Source organism: Arvicanthis niloticus, chromosome 13 (assembly GCF_011762505.2).
Source record: "Arvicanthis niloticus isolate mArvNil1 chromosome 13, mArvNil1.pat.X, whole genome shotgun sequence".
NCBI classification, from domain to species: Eukaryota; Metazoa; Chordata; class Mammalia; order Rodentia; family Muridae; genus Arvicanthis; species Arvicanthis niloticus.
The window spans coordinates 31882468-31898055 of NC_047670.1; the positions used below are offsets into that span (position 1 = coordinate 31882468).

Consider the following 15588-nt stretch of genomic DNA (forward strand, 5'->3'; position numbering starts at 1 on the left):
ACAGCACAACCGAATTGTTTATCTGACTAACAGAGGAAGGTTATTTGTTGGAGTTGATTGATTAATACAGGGTCTCTCAGTGTTGTCCAGAATAGCATCAAACTTGTGACCTTCCTGTCTCGGGCTCCCAACTCTTGAGATTATAACCATTAACTAAGTTAATTATAGCCATAAACTAAGTACTATACTCATTAATAAAGCACTAATTTAACTAATTAAAGAGGATCCAAATTTTATAGAGGCTGCAAATTTTAGGTGTTGTTTTCCCAATCATGATTTTGAAAGATTGGTTGATTTTTAATCAATTTAAAAATCTTGTGGGGGGTCTACACCGAAACATGGCAGATGTTGGGTCCAAGTCAGTGAGTGCTGTTTTTGTGTCTCGGTAACATTTGCAGGTCACCCATTGCAGAAGCAGTGTTCAGGAAATTGGTAACTGATGAAAAGATTTCAGATAATTGGAGGATAGATAGTGCGGCTATATCCACCTATGAAGTGGGGAACACCCCCCCCCCGACTATCGAGGTCAGAACTGCATGAGAAAACATGGCATCCACATGCAACACGGTGCACGGCAGACGACAAAAGAAGACTTTGCGGCATTCGATTATATACTATGTATGGCTGAAAGCAATCTGAGACATTTGAATAGAAAAAGTAATCAAGTTAAAAGCTGCAAAGCTAAAATTGAGCTACTTGGAAGCCATGATCCACAGAAACAACTCATTATTGAAGTTCCCGATTACGGCAGTGACTCTGACTTCGAGCTGGTATACCAGCAATGCCTTAGGTGCTGCAAGGCCTTCCTGGAGAAGACTTACTAGCTGGTCCTAACCACCACTCATTACCATTGAGTAACTCACTCATCCTTGCTATGCCCAAGGGTGGTGGCAGTCCTCACTTAGCTCCATGTCCCACCTCTCTTTCCAGCTGACTTACTGTATATTTTTAAATAATTGTAGGCAGAAATTAGGCATATGTTCAGAAGGATAAAAACATTTGAGTGAGACAGTTTGAGGTATGGCTAAGCATTCTTAGACTAACTAAACCTCTGACCTTGCCGTAATTACAAAACAGTAGAACAAATAGTGGAACAAGCAAATACGGAACAAAAGAAAACCCAATAAATTAAGAATAACCTACAAGGTCTAGGTCAACCTCTGAGCCCAGCAAGCCTTGGTAGTCTGGTCTAACTGGAGTGTGTGTATGGCCAGCACTCAGTGTGCTGTTTGCTTGCCTTATTAAGAGTCTATTCTAGACTCGTATTGTGACAGTATTTCCATCCATGGCAGCCTTCCATTTAACACTGGAAGAGTTTAAACCCAGACACACTGAGGGTGTTCAGGTGTTTGAGAGAAGAGGAGCTGGATGTGATGATGGGCCTGGAACTCCAGCAGGTCGTCCTGGGCTATACAGTGACAATCTGTCTAAAAATAAACAAAAATAGTAACAGACAGGAGCAACAGATTGGTGACGTTAACATCTTTAGTCTTGCTTGGTTTTTGTCGAGTTTCTTGAGCTCTGTTCCTACTTGAGCCACTTTGCTTCTTTAAGAAACAAAGTAAGTGTGGTTAAATAGTGGTATGTGTTTGTACGTGTCCTTTCATCAACAGTTTACAGTTGCAGGCAAGCATGAGTAATTTTAGTGTATTTTCAGAAAAGGGACCTCAAATGTATATAGATGTATGTCAGAAAGGGATGTGACTTCAACTGGGAAGTTATCAAATACAATTGAAATACAAATCTGTTGTCTGCCTGCTTCTTACTGACAAATGAACGAGATACCAAAGTGTTAAAAAAAATTAATAAACAAATTCTGTGAATTATTATGGGATTCCTCTGTGTGTGTCTATGTGTGTGTCTACGTCCTTATGTTTCATGTGCTTCTTCTTTGTCTCTTTTTCTTCTGTTTGTTTGTTTTGTCCTATGCTTGTTTTATCTTCCTTCATTGTTATTATTTAAAGGCTTCTTTGTTTTCTAAGGAAAAACAGAAATACTGTGGATTCAGATGGGAGAGGAGGTAGGAGGACTTAAAAGGAGTTGGGGAGGGAAGCCATAATTGGAATATGAGGTATGAAAAAAATCTATTTTCAATTAAAAAAAATCAAGGAAAAATAAAAATAAAAAAAAATACGTTGAACAAAGCATACTGAAAGTTCAGATACAGAAACATTATAGAGAATTCTCAGCTGTATAAAAGTAAATAGAGAAATCACCACCCTGAGCCCCACTCCACAGAGAACTGTAAACTCAGTGGGGTCCCTAATCCTGACTTAGGTGATCTTATTCCATTGGCTCAAACTCCCCAAATTCTATGTTCAGTCTAACATAAAGTCACATCGTGTATTATACCCCATCTGATCACTGTCCTCCCAGAGTGATAGCCAATCGTCTGTCAGTCTTAGGTCTTGCTGCAGTCTGCTGGAATGTTATTTAAAGTGCTCTGAACTGTACACTGAGACACTAGCAACCCTTTACCTTTTCTAATAAACTTGTTAGCCGTGCTTTTCGTTTCATATTTACCCACAAATTCATCACTCATGTGCTCTTAAACTTTCCTTCCAAGCCAATATAAATGACAATAAATTAGACGGGAGTTATCAAATTTTTATTAGCCAAGTATTCACAAGGTCAAAAATCCCATTTTGTCAGTCAGGTGTGTCACATCGCTCCTATTTCAAAGAATACTCATGGCTACCTGGGGACTGAAAGAGTATTGAAAGAAGTATAGCTTCTGTAACACAGACTCCTGCATAAGCCCAGACACGCCACATCCGCGTGCAGGCCTCTGTGCAGACAATTGCAAACACACACATTTTCATTCCATTTTATAGACAAACAGAGTGACCACGTCCGATGTTTAAACAAAGATATCCAACTGCACTTGCTGTTCCTTTAAAATTCTATTTCTGCCACCCTATTGACCTTAGTGTCCCTTTCCTAAGCTTTATAACTCACTTTGGTTATTTCACACGTCCTCCACATCCCAGGATCTGGGAGGGCTCTAATCACCCCCTGCTTCTAATAGATCATCAGGTTCAAACAATAAATCCAGCTAACAAGTGTACTAGCTAATTAACTATAAGTTTCTTTGCATGGTCACAGCCTTGGAGCAGACACCTCAGGTCACAGTGTAGCAGGAAGAGTATTCATGCATGTAAAATGTTCTCAGCTGTTACCCTGGAGCCCCGAGGGGCTAGCTAGCTACCAGGACTAAATAAGAAGTTGCATGCTTTTGAATGGTGGTTCTTGCTCTGGCCACATATAAATGAACAGTCTTTGTGTTTCTTGTTTGTGAAACACCTGATGGCACCGAATTTACAGGATTTCTTTGGAGGCTGAGAGTGTTGTAAAAACAACAACAACAAAAACCTAGGGTGCTTCCTATCTTGACTTTTATTTTTTAAAGTGTAGAAAAATTTTCACCTGATATTCTCTGACGCAAAAGTTTTGCTAATAGTGAGAGCTGCCTATTACTGTTTAGGAGATTCCCCCTTTCAAGTGTCGTTAGCAGTTAAAAAAGATATAAAAACTGTCTGCACTCTGCATTTCCTGGTTTCTAAAAGGAATCTTTTGTCTTTTCTATTTAAGACAAACAGAAATGAACCCCAGTGTGTAGACAGCAGGTAAGCTGCAGCAAAAGAATAAAAGCCACATAAGAATACCACTGGAACTCGGATATAAACTGTGTGGTGCCCTAAAACTAAGCTTCATGGAGGTGAAATAAGCCATCACTATACACCCTAAAGGCTTAAAACACTGACTCTATTAAACAATTCAAGAAGTCGTATTCTGTAGTATGTTTAATGCTATCTAATTGGTCAGTAGTACTGTAGCTGAGACTGGTGTTCCAGAAGTAATATTGACATTACTTGTCTTGTATCTATTCCCTACAACATATGGAAGTAATTTATTATATGAGCAATGTTTTTCAGGGGCTAATACATTTAATCCATACTTTTCAAGTTTTCGGGTAGAGATCACACACATTTAATAGGAGATGAAACAGGGTGGAGGGAACGGTTTATTTATGTATTTATTTATTTATTTATTTTTAATAACCTAGAAAATAAAGTCTTCTAAACTGATCCTCATTGCTGAGGGCTGAGACATTACAAGTGACTTGCCTGTGACAGGAGCACTTGTTAATATGGACTCGAGGTCCCAGCCTGGAACTTTCATGATCCATTTCCCAAAAATTGAAAATAATGCAGTCATTAAAGTAGCAGCATCGGTCCCTGCCACTGTCATTTAAAGAAAGCAGAAAACCAGTTCCTTTTAGGCACTGTGGAAAGACCTACAGTGAGCTGTCAAAGCAGCATGCTCAGGCCAAGGGCCTGGTCGCCTGTCACAATCAGCCTTAGTGGGAGTGAAAAAGAAGGCTTTGAAGAGAGCCTTTGCCTTCAATAAAAACAGCATTCTCTTCTGACCTAGCAACCCTTCTCCTCTCTCCCCAATGAAACACAATGAAGTTTTGTCCCTTGGGCTCCCCGGGGCCACAGTTTATTAAGGTCTGTTTTCTCATTCTTTCCCCAAAGTACAGTGCAGCTCCCTCAGCCACATCTCCTACTATACCTTCAAACTTCTCAAGCCTAACTCAGATAACTTACTTGCCGTGTGGAAGACTCAATATTCCATTTCACCTCATTTAATAATACATATTTATGGTGGTATAAAGACAGGTGGGGTTTCATCGTGCACCAATCAAGAAACACCAAATTCCCAGGGAGTCAGAAAGCATACTGTCATGTCAGAGAAAGGGAAGAAAATATTGCCCCCTAGAGTACCTGTCATTTCAAATGCAATTTTTAATTCTGAAACCATCAGCAGCTCCAATTTCCAGGAAATTAACCAAGCCATTGCTTAAGACCAGGTCAACTAGGCCCCCTCAGCCTGCACAAACGTTCCTTTATGAAGCCCCACTCTGCTCGGTACAACCCACTGCAAAGGAGCCCCATTCACTCCAGCTGTGTTAGTTAAGCCAGCTCTGAAAACACTCACCTTGCCTTCTTCCAGAAGGAAACACAGAGAGTGCACATCTACTCTCAAAACTCTCTAAAGAACTCACCTTGAGGGTTCCCCTAGTCTCAAAGTTCTAAATTTCTATTTTTATTTAAAAAAAAAAAAAGTTTATTGCCTTTTTAAACTTCCTTTTTTCTCACTCCCAGGGTAGAACTTTCTGGTAGCAAATACTGTACTTTATACGAACACATCAGTCTCAGACCTCTGTACCACACGAAATCCAAGAGCCTCATCCTTCTCCAACACTAAAGCGATACCTATTCTCACTAAAATTAGCCCGGATTTGTTTATGAACCAATGTTCTCATTTTATTTCAATATGTATAAACTTCAGGATACAGAAATGTAAGCAGCCAGTTGTTGAGAATCGACAATAAAGGTCTCTGATTAAAACGACATTCTTGACACCTAAATTATAGACAGAACTGGCTTTATGGCAGAGACACCTTGGGCTAAAGGTGTCTGAAAGATGGACCGGGGTTGCCGGTGAGGATTGCTAAATGCACAGTACTATTAAAGAAACAAAACTGCTAATAACGGCTGCTCTTACCTGTGGGAGGTCCTTCCTCCCATTCTGCCCTCTTAATTCGACTTGCTGTGAATCCTAAGCAGATATTGACGCCGATGGCAAAAGTGAACAAGGATATTACCTAAGAGAATAAGAAAATCAAATTGTCAAACACAGCTAGATTTGACGGATTTAAAGTGCATGGAAGCAGTTCAGATGACCCTAACACCCCAAGTCCTGCCAAATCCGAAAGGCTTTCTCAGATGATGTCTGAATTTGAACAAGGAGGAAAAAAAAATCGAATTCAGATGGCAGTAATCCGAGAGATTCAGCACCTCACTAGTCACCATACCATCTTCCTACCTGGTATGACCCGAAACAGCCTTGTCTTGCCATGCCGAGGGATTCTTGGAAAGCCTCTGCAGGGTGTTCTCTGCTTGCCCTGAATGCTCGGCTTTCGGGGCTCTGAGTTCAGGCTGTTAACTCCAAGCAATCCCACCTGGGAAGTTGACAGGCGCATCTGATTCGTGCAGAGCTCGATTTCATCACACTTGGTTCACAAATTGCAACTCTGAGCATAAGAGGCTTAAGGCAACATCCTTCTTGGCCCCACCCACCCCCCGGTCGGCCCCTCCCCTCGCACAGACACTTTCATGTGGTATCCTTTGGCAACCGGAGGACTTCTTGTGTAGCTGTGGCCAATAACAGTACATGTTCGTTTTTTTCTCCCCTCACAAATACATGGTTTGTCAAAAGAGAAACCAAATGTATTTTATCCGATAAAAATGAATCAGAGCTGCCCAGAACTTCCCATCAGCTCGAAGCGTTTGCTAAGTAGTTATTTGATTCCCTCAACCCCAACCCCCCAACTTCAGGGATTGGGTTTGTTTTTTTTTTTCACAAGAAAAAAAGTACAATTTATAAACCAAACAAATCTCTCTGTCTTTACCATTTGTTTATTTTTCTGGCAGTTGGAATGACCCTGTATCTATATAACTACATTCCCAGCTACTTCTGATTTCTCGGGAGTTTCACACAATGGGATCTTCCAAAATTGCAACTCACACAAGAGATAGCATTATTTTCCCTCCATGTTGTTAAATTTTACACTAGTAACTTTTATCAACATACTGACACTGCCAGCTAAGCCGCATAAAGTCCTTCTGAGTATGAAAAAAAAAAAAAAAAGAAAGACAATATCATTCCAGTCTCTACCCATTCCTGACAAAAGTAAGCTTGTTTGTGGGGTGGGGGTGGGGTAGGAAGCAGGCATAAAGGACAGTAGGAGAGGGAGCTTCATCAGCTTGAATTAGCCTTGAATTTAGCTTGAAAGTGGCAATGGCTGCAAGAATTCTTGTCAAATGCTCATCTGCTTTGAAGAGACTGTGTCCTGTGAGGCTCTTGTGTGTGTGGAAGCTTCTATCCTAAGCAATTTTGCAACTTGGCAACCACACCGTTTTTTAGAAGTCTCTAAATCGGAAAGTCGTTTACATATTATATGCCTTTAGGATTCAAATGAGGGAAGGCTTGTTTTGGCTTTTCCCTGCCAGGCCCCTTGACTATCATTCTTACAGAGGACATATGTGCATACGTAAACAAACAGGAACCTTCCAGGCAGCAACTGCTAAAGGAAGCCCCCGTGGCTCTGCTCGCATAAAACCTGATAGCACAAAAGCCAAGGCCTTGTTTACGTGGATTGCAGGGTAAGCCTGGGTTTCATTATAAACTCTAGAATTTAGTAAACAGCTCATTGAAAAGAAGAGACACTGCCAGACACTCAGTTGCTCTTCTTGGATCCTCTCAGCTTTAGAGTCTCACAGAGGGGGCAGGCTATGAATTTATCTACAAGCCTCTTGCTTTAGTCTGTATGCCAAGCTAAACTGATCTGGAGTTGATTATTTAGCAAGGCTTCTAAGAGATGTTAACCCCATGTAAGGTTTTTCTACTATATATTCAGCCTCAAGATGCAAACCTGCTGTTTTCAGGGAAATCTATAAACCAAGAGGAAATCATCGGGTCTGCACTGTTATTTCAGTGTACACTGCGTGCTACAGAGGATCTGAAAACAAATGGCCTCCTTTTCTCTCCAGCCTCCCCCAGCCCTATAGGTCCCAGCAACTTGAGACTTTTTCTGATACAGAAACTCATCTCTATGAAAACCTAGGCTCTCCTTGGGAGGAAAAATGGGGCTTGGAAACTGAAGATCATTTTTATTTTATTGTTTTATTTTATGGCATGCAAACTAGCTGTGCAGGAGAAAGGGGTGATGGTAAAACGTGATGGCAAGTTGGTGGACATACATCATGATCTGTAGAGCACTGGATTACCTGTTTATCCAAAAAGATCAGGATCAGGCACTGTTTCTGTTAACCATTGTGCCAAAGAATTGTATTTCCAACAGGTTACTGTGCATCAGGGACTTGTCAATACATACACACATGTGCATGTACACACCTACATGCGCATGCATATATACAAGTATACACATGCACACATACATGTATAAACACACATATACAAACACATACATGTGTATCCATAAACATGCACATACATTTATACACATATAAGAACATACACACATGTATAAATACATACATATAACTAGCTATATTGTGTGCTTTATATGTGCATATGTATATGAAAGTATATGTGCTTTCCATGTGTACATGTGTGGAAGCCAGAGAAGAGCTTTGAGTGTCCTGCTGTAGTACTCTGCCCCTTATTCCGTTGAGAAGCCAGAGCCAGGCTAGCAGCCAGAAATCCTTAGCAATCCTCATGTCTCTACCCCCAACAGGGCTCACTGGGCAAGACAGAAGGCAAGCAGATTTTTACTGCAAGGTAATCATTATAGATTAGGCAATCAGGGGGATAGCCCTATCTTGGCATCAGATCAACTGTAAAACACAATTAACTCTCGTTATCTCAAAAAAAAAAAAAAAAAAAAAAAAAAACCTCTGAGCCTGGTAGTGTAGGCAATGGGTCAAAAAAAAAAAGTCACCGAAAATGACTAGACTACAGTGAAAAATCTTTCATAAGAAATAAAGTTCACCTGCTATTGTGTTTAAGATTTGGGTAGAAAGACATACATCACTGGTTGGCTGAATACAGCAGAAAGAATATGAGGGGGAAAAAAAAGCTGCAAATGTCCTGTGTGGTTTATTAACCCAGCCATATTTCAGAGAACACTGTCTTCTGGCAGAGAAAAACCTAACCCCGTAAACATCTTGTAAGCAACTCTGCCTTAAAACTCACTCTAGTTTCCAACTTTATGGCATATAAGGATCCCCCCTGAGGAGCAGGTATTAAAATGTGATATTTATGCCTTGTCCCCAGAGATTCTGCTCTCTGCTAGATCTAAAGGGTAAGAGAAGAGGGAAAATTTAGAAGACAGACAAGAACTGGCACAATGGGTCATTCTGATACAAGCCATGCAAGGACCACATTTAGGAAAACATAAGAATAAATGACAGTGACTTAATTTACCAGTGTCCCACATGTCGAATGGCTGGACCTAATTCATAACACAACTTTAATCTATTAGTAATAGTGTGCACTGTTCACTGGACTTTAAGTTTCCATCTCTCAATGGCAACAAGCTGGGCGCTCCAGCAGGGGGGTCATCCGGATGCTGGGAACTTCAGAGCAGAGACATATTTGCTTTGCTGTTTATACAAAGCAGCAGTGTGTTGCTTGATTGCAGTACAGCCCTTACATTTATAGAAATGCACAGTCTATCTCTTCATGAAAGGGTTCTATGGCTCCTTGTTCTCAAGTCCTGACCAAGATAAGAAGGGTTTGGGGTGACCCGTGAGGTTGGAACGCTGTGTGATTGACACTTGTCATTCTCATTGCCAATCCTGAAACTGTCTGGAACTCACTCAAACTTTGTCCACGTCCTGTTTCTCATTATGCTGAACTGCCTTGAGTTGGCTTAGTATTTCTCCAACTGTAACTACAACAAAACACCATGAACATTAGAAAATGGCACTCCCGTGTATTTCCCCTAATCTAGTTGAAAAGTCATTACGTCTTGTCTTTTAAATTCTGTTTTGGCTGAGAACTACTAGAAAATTCAGAATTTGCAAAATGAACAACAGTCTTTGTTTCCCAACCATTAGGGCAGAATGCTTTGACAGCTAAAAGAATAACAAGCTGGCTCATTGCTTCCACAATTCTGGACTGCAGATGGGACTTAAGATGCTAACTTGCAAGAGCGAGGTTTTAGGAATAATGTATGTTCCAGGCATTAACCAGTAGAGAAATGGCAAGCTTCAATATAAATGACAAGAGGGCTTGTTCTCTTAATTATCACACAATTGAAAGCTGAAATCAATACTGTCATGTTTCTCAGGGGATTTAATTTATGTTGTAACTGTCTATGTGTTACACAGACTGTCTATGTGTTATATATCTAACAAGAATTGCACACAAATTGATCTGTGAATAACCGTTCACCATTCAATACTCACTAGCTCCTATGTGTACTAAGCATTGTTCTCAGTACATAGGATGCTGAACCAGACATCATCTATGTCGTCTGCATTCAACTAGACTCAAAAATAAGCGTAAAATAAAGCCTGTGGTAAGTGCAGACATGTAGAAGTCAGTGGTCCTTTGAGAAGACAGAATTTGGACTCTGATCTAGTTAGGAGGGCTTGCAGAAGACTGTAGGGTCAATTGAGCTCTGATTGGAAGAGTAGGGCCAAATGATAGGATTCAGAGAGGAGGAAGAACTCTAGGCAGAAAGAATCCACTGTGCAAAAATTGTGTGTAAGATGAAGGTAAAATCCATGAAGACCAAAAATCAGCCAGCTTGAATGAGGATTGGAGAACCAGAGTGGGCAGGAGTGAAGACAGAGTGCAGACGTTAAGGGAGGCCAGTCATGTGGCTTCTCGAAGGTAGCCTTAATGGCATTCATTATCTTTACCCTTAAAGCAACTGCAAAGCCCTTAGAAGGCTTAAGAAGGTAGAGATTTAATCAGATTTCAAAGCTAATCTCTTTCTGGAGTGAATACAATTTGCAAGGAATCAAGAATGGATACAATCGCTGGGCTTAAGAGAATGGCATTCAGCCAGCACCAGGGAGGCTCTGGTTGGCTGGCATGGACAGGAAGAAAGGCTAAGAGTGAGGGGAAAGATCTAGAAATAAACCAGATGGGAGAGTTGAAGGGCTAGTGGGTTTTAAGGATGGCTTTAGAGTTAATGAATACTTATCAATTACCATGACCACATAATCATCTCAGGAAAGTCATTTATTGTCTTTTCACTAGAATATATAAATATGTCTAAAAGGAAAGGGGACACACACAGAGAGAGTTGGGAAGATCGCTCAGTGGGAAAACATGTCCTCATAGTTGTGAGAAATTGTATTTGGAGCCCCAGAACCCATGTTAAAAAATGGTGTTAATGATGTGTCTATGACTCCGGTGTTCCTCCTAGAATAATAATAGAGAAAGGAGAATCCCCAGGAACCCATGGGCTACCCTTGTATATACAGCATGGAACAAAAAAAGAGGCCCTGCTCCAACATCCAAAGTTGTCCTCTGACCTCCACACGTGCATCTTGACAAATATATGCCCATACTTACACCTGTGAACACACACAAACACACATACACACACACAGAGGGGGGGCTATCTGTTAATGCCTTAGGATTGGTTAAAATAAAGAATACACACAGCTGGTAGTTTTAAAACATTTGTCAAGAATTTTCAAACCCATCTGAGGCAGCTGACAGGGAATGACATGATGTGAGGTCTTGAACCTAATAAACTCATAACAAAAGAGGTTTAAGAAGATTAGCCTCTGGAAACAAGTCAGCTTTGTTCCTAACAATAGTTGATAAGAAAACATTTTAAAAGTTAAAAAAAAAAAACTACTTAACTATATATTATATAAATATGTCTAAAAGGGGCGGGGACACACACAGAGCTGGGAAGATGTGTTTAGTTTCACCTGCATGTTCAAGAGTCCAGCAAACAGAAAGACTGTGCCTATTTGGAGACCCACAGGAAACCTTTCATCTTGGAAGTGACTTTGACATTGTGTGCTTGGGTGGTGAGCGAACAGCCATTCAGAAGTGAATACGTCACTCTAGGATGTATTTAAGCTAGGCCGCTTCCGGTTTCTTCCATCTTTCCACTTTACCGTATCAAGGAGTAAAGTCCTCGTTTGCAGTATACCCGATTATTGCCTCCTGTCCTTATTCGAGGGCGAAAAGGGATTTGGGGGACGCGCGTTACAGTGTGCCATACCATTAAAGGATGGATAGGAAGATGACCGCCGAGCATCGTTTCTGGCTTTCTGTTTTCTTTGAACAGATTTTTATAGTTATCTCTCTTTTTACATTATATACATTTTAATGTTAGTACTTTCCTTCCACCCCCCTCTTTTTTTGAGATAGGGTCTCACTCTGTAGCTCTGGCTGTCCTAAAACTCACTGTATAGACGAGGCTGGTCTCAGACAACTGCCTCCTGAGTGCTTGGATTAAACGTGTGCATCACCGTGTCTAGATCTATTTTTTTGTGTGGTATGTTGGGAGTGGTGGTGGTACAGCTGCTGCTGGTGGTTTTGGTGCTGGTGTGTGGTTGTGTGTGTGTGTGTGTGTGTGTGTGTGTGTGTGTGTGTGCGCGTGCGCGCGCCACAGCACCGGTATGAAGGTTACAGGACAACTTGAAGGAATCTGTTCTTGCCTTCTAACCTGTGGGTCCCAGGGATTCAACTCAGATTAGCAAGGTTTAGTGACAAACTCCTTTACTCACTGGGCCATCTCGTTAGCCCAAGGTAACTGGTTTTTCAACAGTTTCAACATAGGATTGACAATTTCCTTCTAGTATCTTTAAGCAGAAAAAGATACTATTATCTTCTCCTCCTGATGACGGAAAAAAAAATGATGTTCAAAGAGTACGTGACATCTCTGAAGTGGAAGAGTAAGTGACTAAGTCAAGGCTAAACATCAGGTCTTCTAAACCAGTACACACACACACACACACACACACACACACACACACACCTCACTAGAGCCCAACACCTCTCTGTTGCACCACATGAGGGCCTCAACTCAACATATCCAAAATTCAGCTACCTAAGGAACCAGCTTTCCCTGCCAGCTTCCTCCCCTTTCAAGGAAACACGGGAAATACTTGTTCTATTACAATACTTGCTTGCCTCGTTCCTGATCAGGAATCACGTCTAGAGACTCAGTTCATTGAATACAACTATTTTCATTGTTTCTTGGAGCTTGCTGATTTAGTTCCCTTCTTCTGTGGCAACATTTCTTTGCATCCCTCATCTTCTTTGAGACATACCTTAAGAGGTTCCATCATAACTTCCTGTGCTGCTTTCCCTCTCCTCCCTTCAGCACTTCATCAAACCCTCGTGGATCAAATCTGTGACTCAACCCTACAAATTACCCAGAGAGCCCTAGATACATGCTGACAACCTTCCTCTGAAACTTAAAGCCTTCCCACGGCCTCTCTTCATAGCAGGTCTTAAAGTATGATTCCTGGATCAGAATGTCCTGGAAGCTTTTGAGTAACACCCATCCTTGGAGCTATCTCAGATTAATTAACTCAGGACACTTAGGGCATCAAGCACATCTGGCTACTCTGGTGGAAGTGTGAGAACCGCTGAAACCCCGCTGCTCACCAGCCGCATAGCACCCTGACGCCCACCTGTCAAGACGCAGTCTCTAGATTCAATTCGAAACTCTTGCCCTGTTTAACTGTGAGACCTTATGTGACCTCCGTACTTTTCTATCCTGAGACTCGGTTTTCCCATGGGTATTCATCTCAGGATTCTTCAGAGTATTATGGCAAGTAATCCATGCAAATCACCAAACACAATGCCTGGCACAGAATAATGCTTAGTAATTGGTAGTTTTCTTAATAAGAAAAATGCATGCTATTTCTTGATTAAGTTGTGTTCTTGCACACCTCCGATTCTTAATACAGGTTGCTGCTTTGGCCTAAAATGGCCTCTTCACTTAATCTCCCTGGAAAGCCCTAATATATTTATGAAAACTTGAATCACATGACACTATGACCTCCTCTGACCTACTCATCCAATGGAGAGCAATGGGCTTCTTTTGCTCTGTTCTCGGATTTTCTTGAATTTCTTACACAGCTCTATCCCTTGTAGGACTTCAGATGCAGATATCTCGTATCCACATACCTCCCACAGCTCTGCAGCCTGCCTGGGATGTAACAGGCAAATGATAAAGCATTGCTGGATGAACCACTGGGCACCAAGAACCTTGAATTACAGGTCTCGCTGTTACTCTAAGTTCTAGTTTATTGATCTGTAAAACAAGTTTGTTGGACTATCGTTGATAAATTTTGGCTCTTTCAAAAACAGTTAGATTTTTTTTTTTTATTAAGATGAGACCTTAAAACAAATAGTGAGATCTAAATCTGGAACTGCCTGACTTGAGATAGGGATGGGGAGGCAGGGTCTCATCTTACGAGCCAGCACTCTCACCCTGTGACACCTCCTCAGATTCTTGAAGGAGTAAGTTGAGAAAGCAAACAAAAGAAATCAATATATGCTCTCCATCATTCAAATGGTGTTGTAAACAATCTCCTATTTAAGGTATTCTGATTTCCAAACCCAAGCCTAAATCTCATCCTTCATGGCAGACCTCTCACAGATGACTGGAAGAAACACCTCAGACAGCAGCTTCTATAAGGAGCCCAAGTTCAGGTCTACTTACATGGTTGTGCAGCCCAAGGTCATCTTCTCATCATGCTCATCCAGATCCTAACCCATAACTATCTCCAAGCCTCAGCAACTGCAGGAAAACACACCTCACTGAAGCACCCACTGTGCAACCTTCAAGAACCCGGAGAACATACCCATCATAGGTATCTGCTCTCCAGAGTTTCCTGACTGTTCGATTGCTTTAGTATCTCTCATTAATAAAAGTACAATCCCTCCCACACTCCAGAGAACAAGAGAAACAAACAATACAGCTAAGAATCTGAGTTCTAGAATGCAACAGAATCCCAACTCTCAAGATGAAGCTCAACTTCTCTAAACAACTCATTTCTGTAAAAAGAAATAGTTCTTATCACATAAGATTAAAATGAAGACCAAGTTATACAATAGATTAAGCAAGTGACCAAGCATTTTGAAACATAAAGCATGCATGCACTCACACATGCATGTGCACTGCCAATTATTCAGTTCAGGAGAATAAGGTCTCCATCACCTCCCCAGACATTCTCAATGTCTTACCAAGTACTGGACATAAGATAGGTGCTTAGCAGTAACATAGGTTCTAGGAAGCATAAGATCAACTTATAATGTTTCATACCTCCCATTCCACTTTCTCTCAGCCCCAAGAGATAATGTGCAGTCCCTGTTTGGCAAAGCCAGGTTGTTTCTAGACACAGCTTTGAAGGCATGAGGTCAACCCCAATAGTCAATACTCATGTGGAAAGTGCTCACTGAGTTTCTGCTGAGGAACGGTTTGAGTTCCGATCTAGAAGGACGTTTCCTGGAATGCCAAGGCAAGTGTTCCTAGCACAATGGCCTCTCTGGAGAGGAAGCTCAGCTGTCACTCTCGTGGTTCCCCTTCTAGTAAGCAAGACTTTGTGAGACTCAGCAAAGTCAGAGCAGAGGGGACCTTCCCTTCCCTAATGAAGAGGCAGGGGAGGGGGGACCACACAGCTAACATCACCGCAACTATTGGTGAGACTGGATGACTGCTTTCCCCCAGGATGAGGAGCCAAGAAAGGATGAGCTCTTTTGTCAGTCTCTATTCTATTAACCATTGTGCTGCCAAAACAAGGAAGCAGGCACATACCAGTGGGGATGCTCCTGAGAAACATCACACCAAGTGAAGGAAGCTTTTTACAAAGCCACCTACTATATTGTCTGATTGAGAAAGAACATCCCCAGTAGGAAACGACTTAGAGAGTGGGGGTTCAGGGCTGTGAGACGGTGGAAGAGGGGTTGCTCTCTAATAGGAGCTTGGAATCACATATAATGAAATACTCTAGAATTATGTACTGATGATATTTGAGCATTTCGCATTAGAAAGGCTATATTGCC

The 15588-nt window shown here is 41.4% G+C and overlaps 1 protein-coding gene and 1 pseudogene across 9 annotated transcripts in view; one reads left to right on the forward strand and one right to left on the reverse strand.

Moving 5' to 3' along the window:
* The window catches only part of Enpp2 (ectonucleotide pyrophosphatase/phosphodiesterase 2), a 114760-nt gene that overhangs the window by 77197 nt on the left and 21975 nt on the right, over positions 1-15588 (reverse strand). For 4 of the 9 annotated variants that reach the window (XM_034516261.1, XM_034516260.2, XM_034516264.2 and 1 more), the window contains exons 1-2: positions 5893-6108; positions 5572-5671 (exon numbers count right to left, since the gene is read on the reverse strand). In XM_034516261.1, the coding sequence (XP_034372152.1) occupies positions 5572-5671; positions 5893-5925 (133 nt within the window). In that variant the 5' untranslated portion in view covers positions 5926-6108. Of the gene's footprint in view, positions 1-5571; positions 5672-5892; positions 6126-15588 lie in introns of those variants that run through there. The other 5 variants (XM_076911356.1, XM_076911358.1, XM_076911355.1 and 2 more) reach the window with 3 other exon arrangements.
* On the forward strand, positions 339-1016 carry LOC117718553 (low molecular weight phosphotyrosine protein phosphatase pseudogene; annotated as a pseudogene).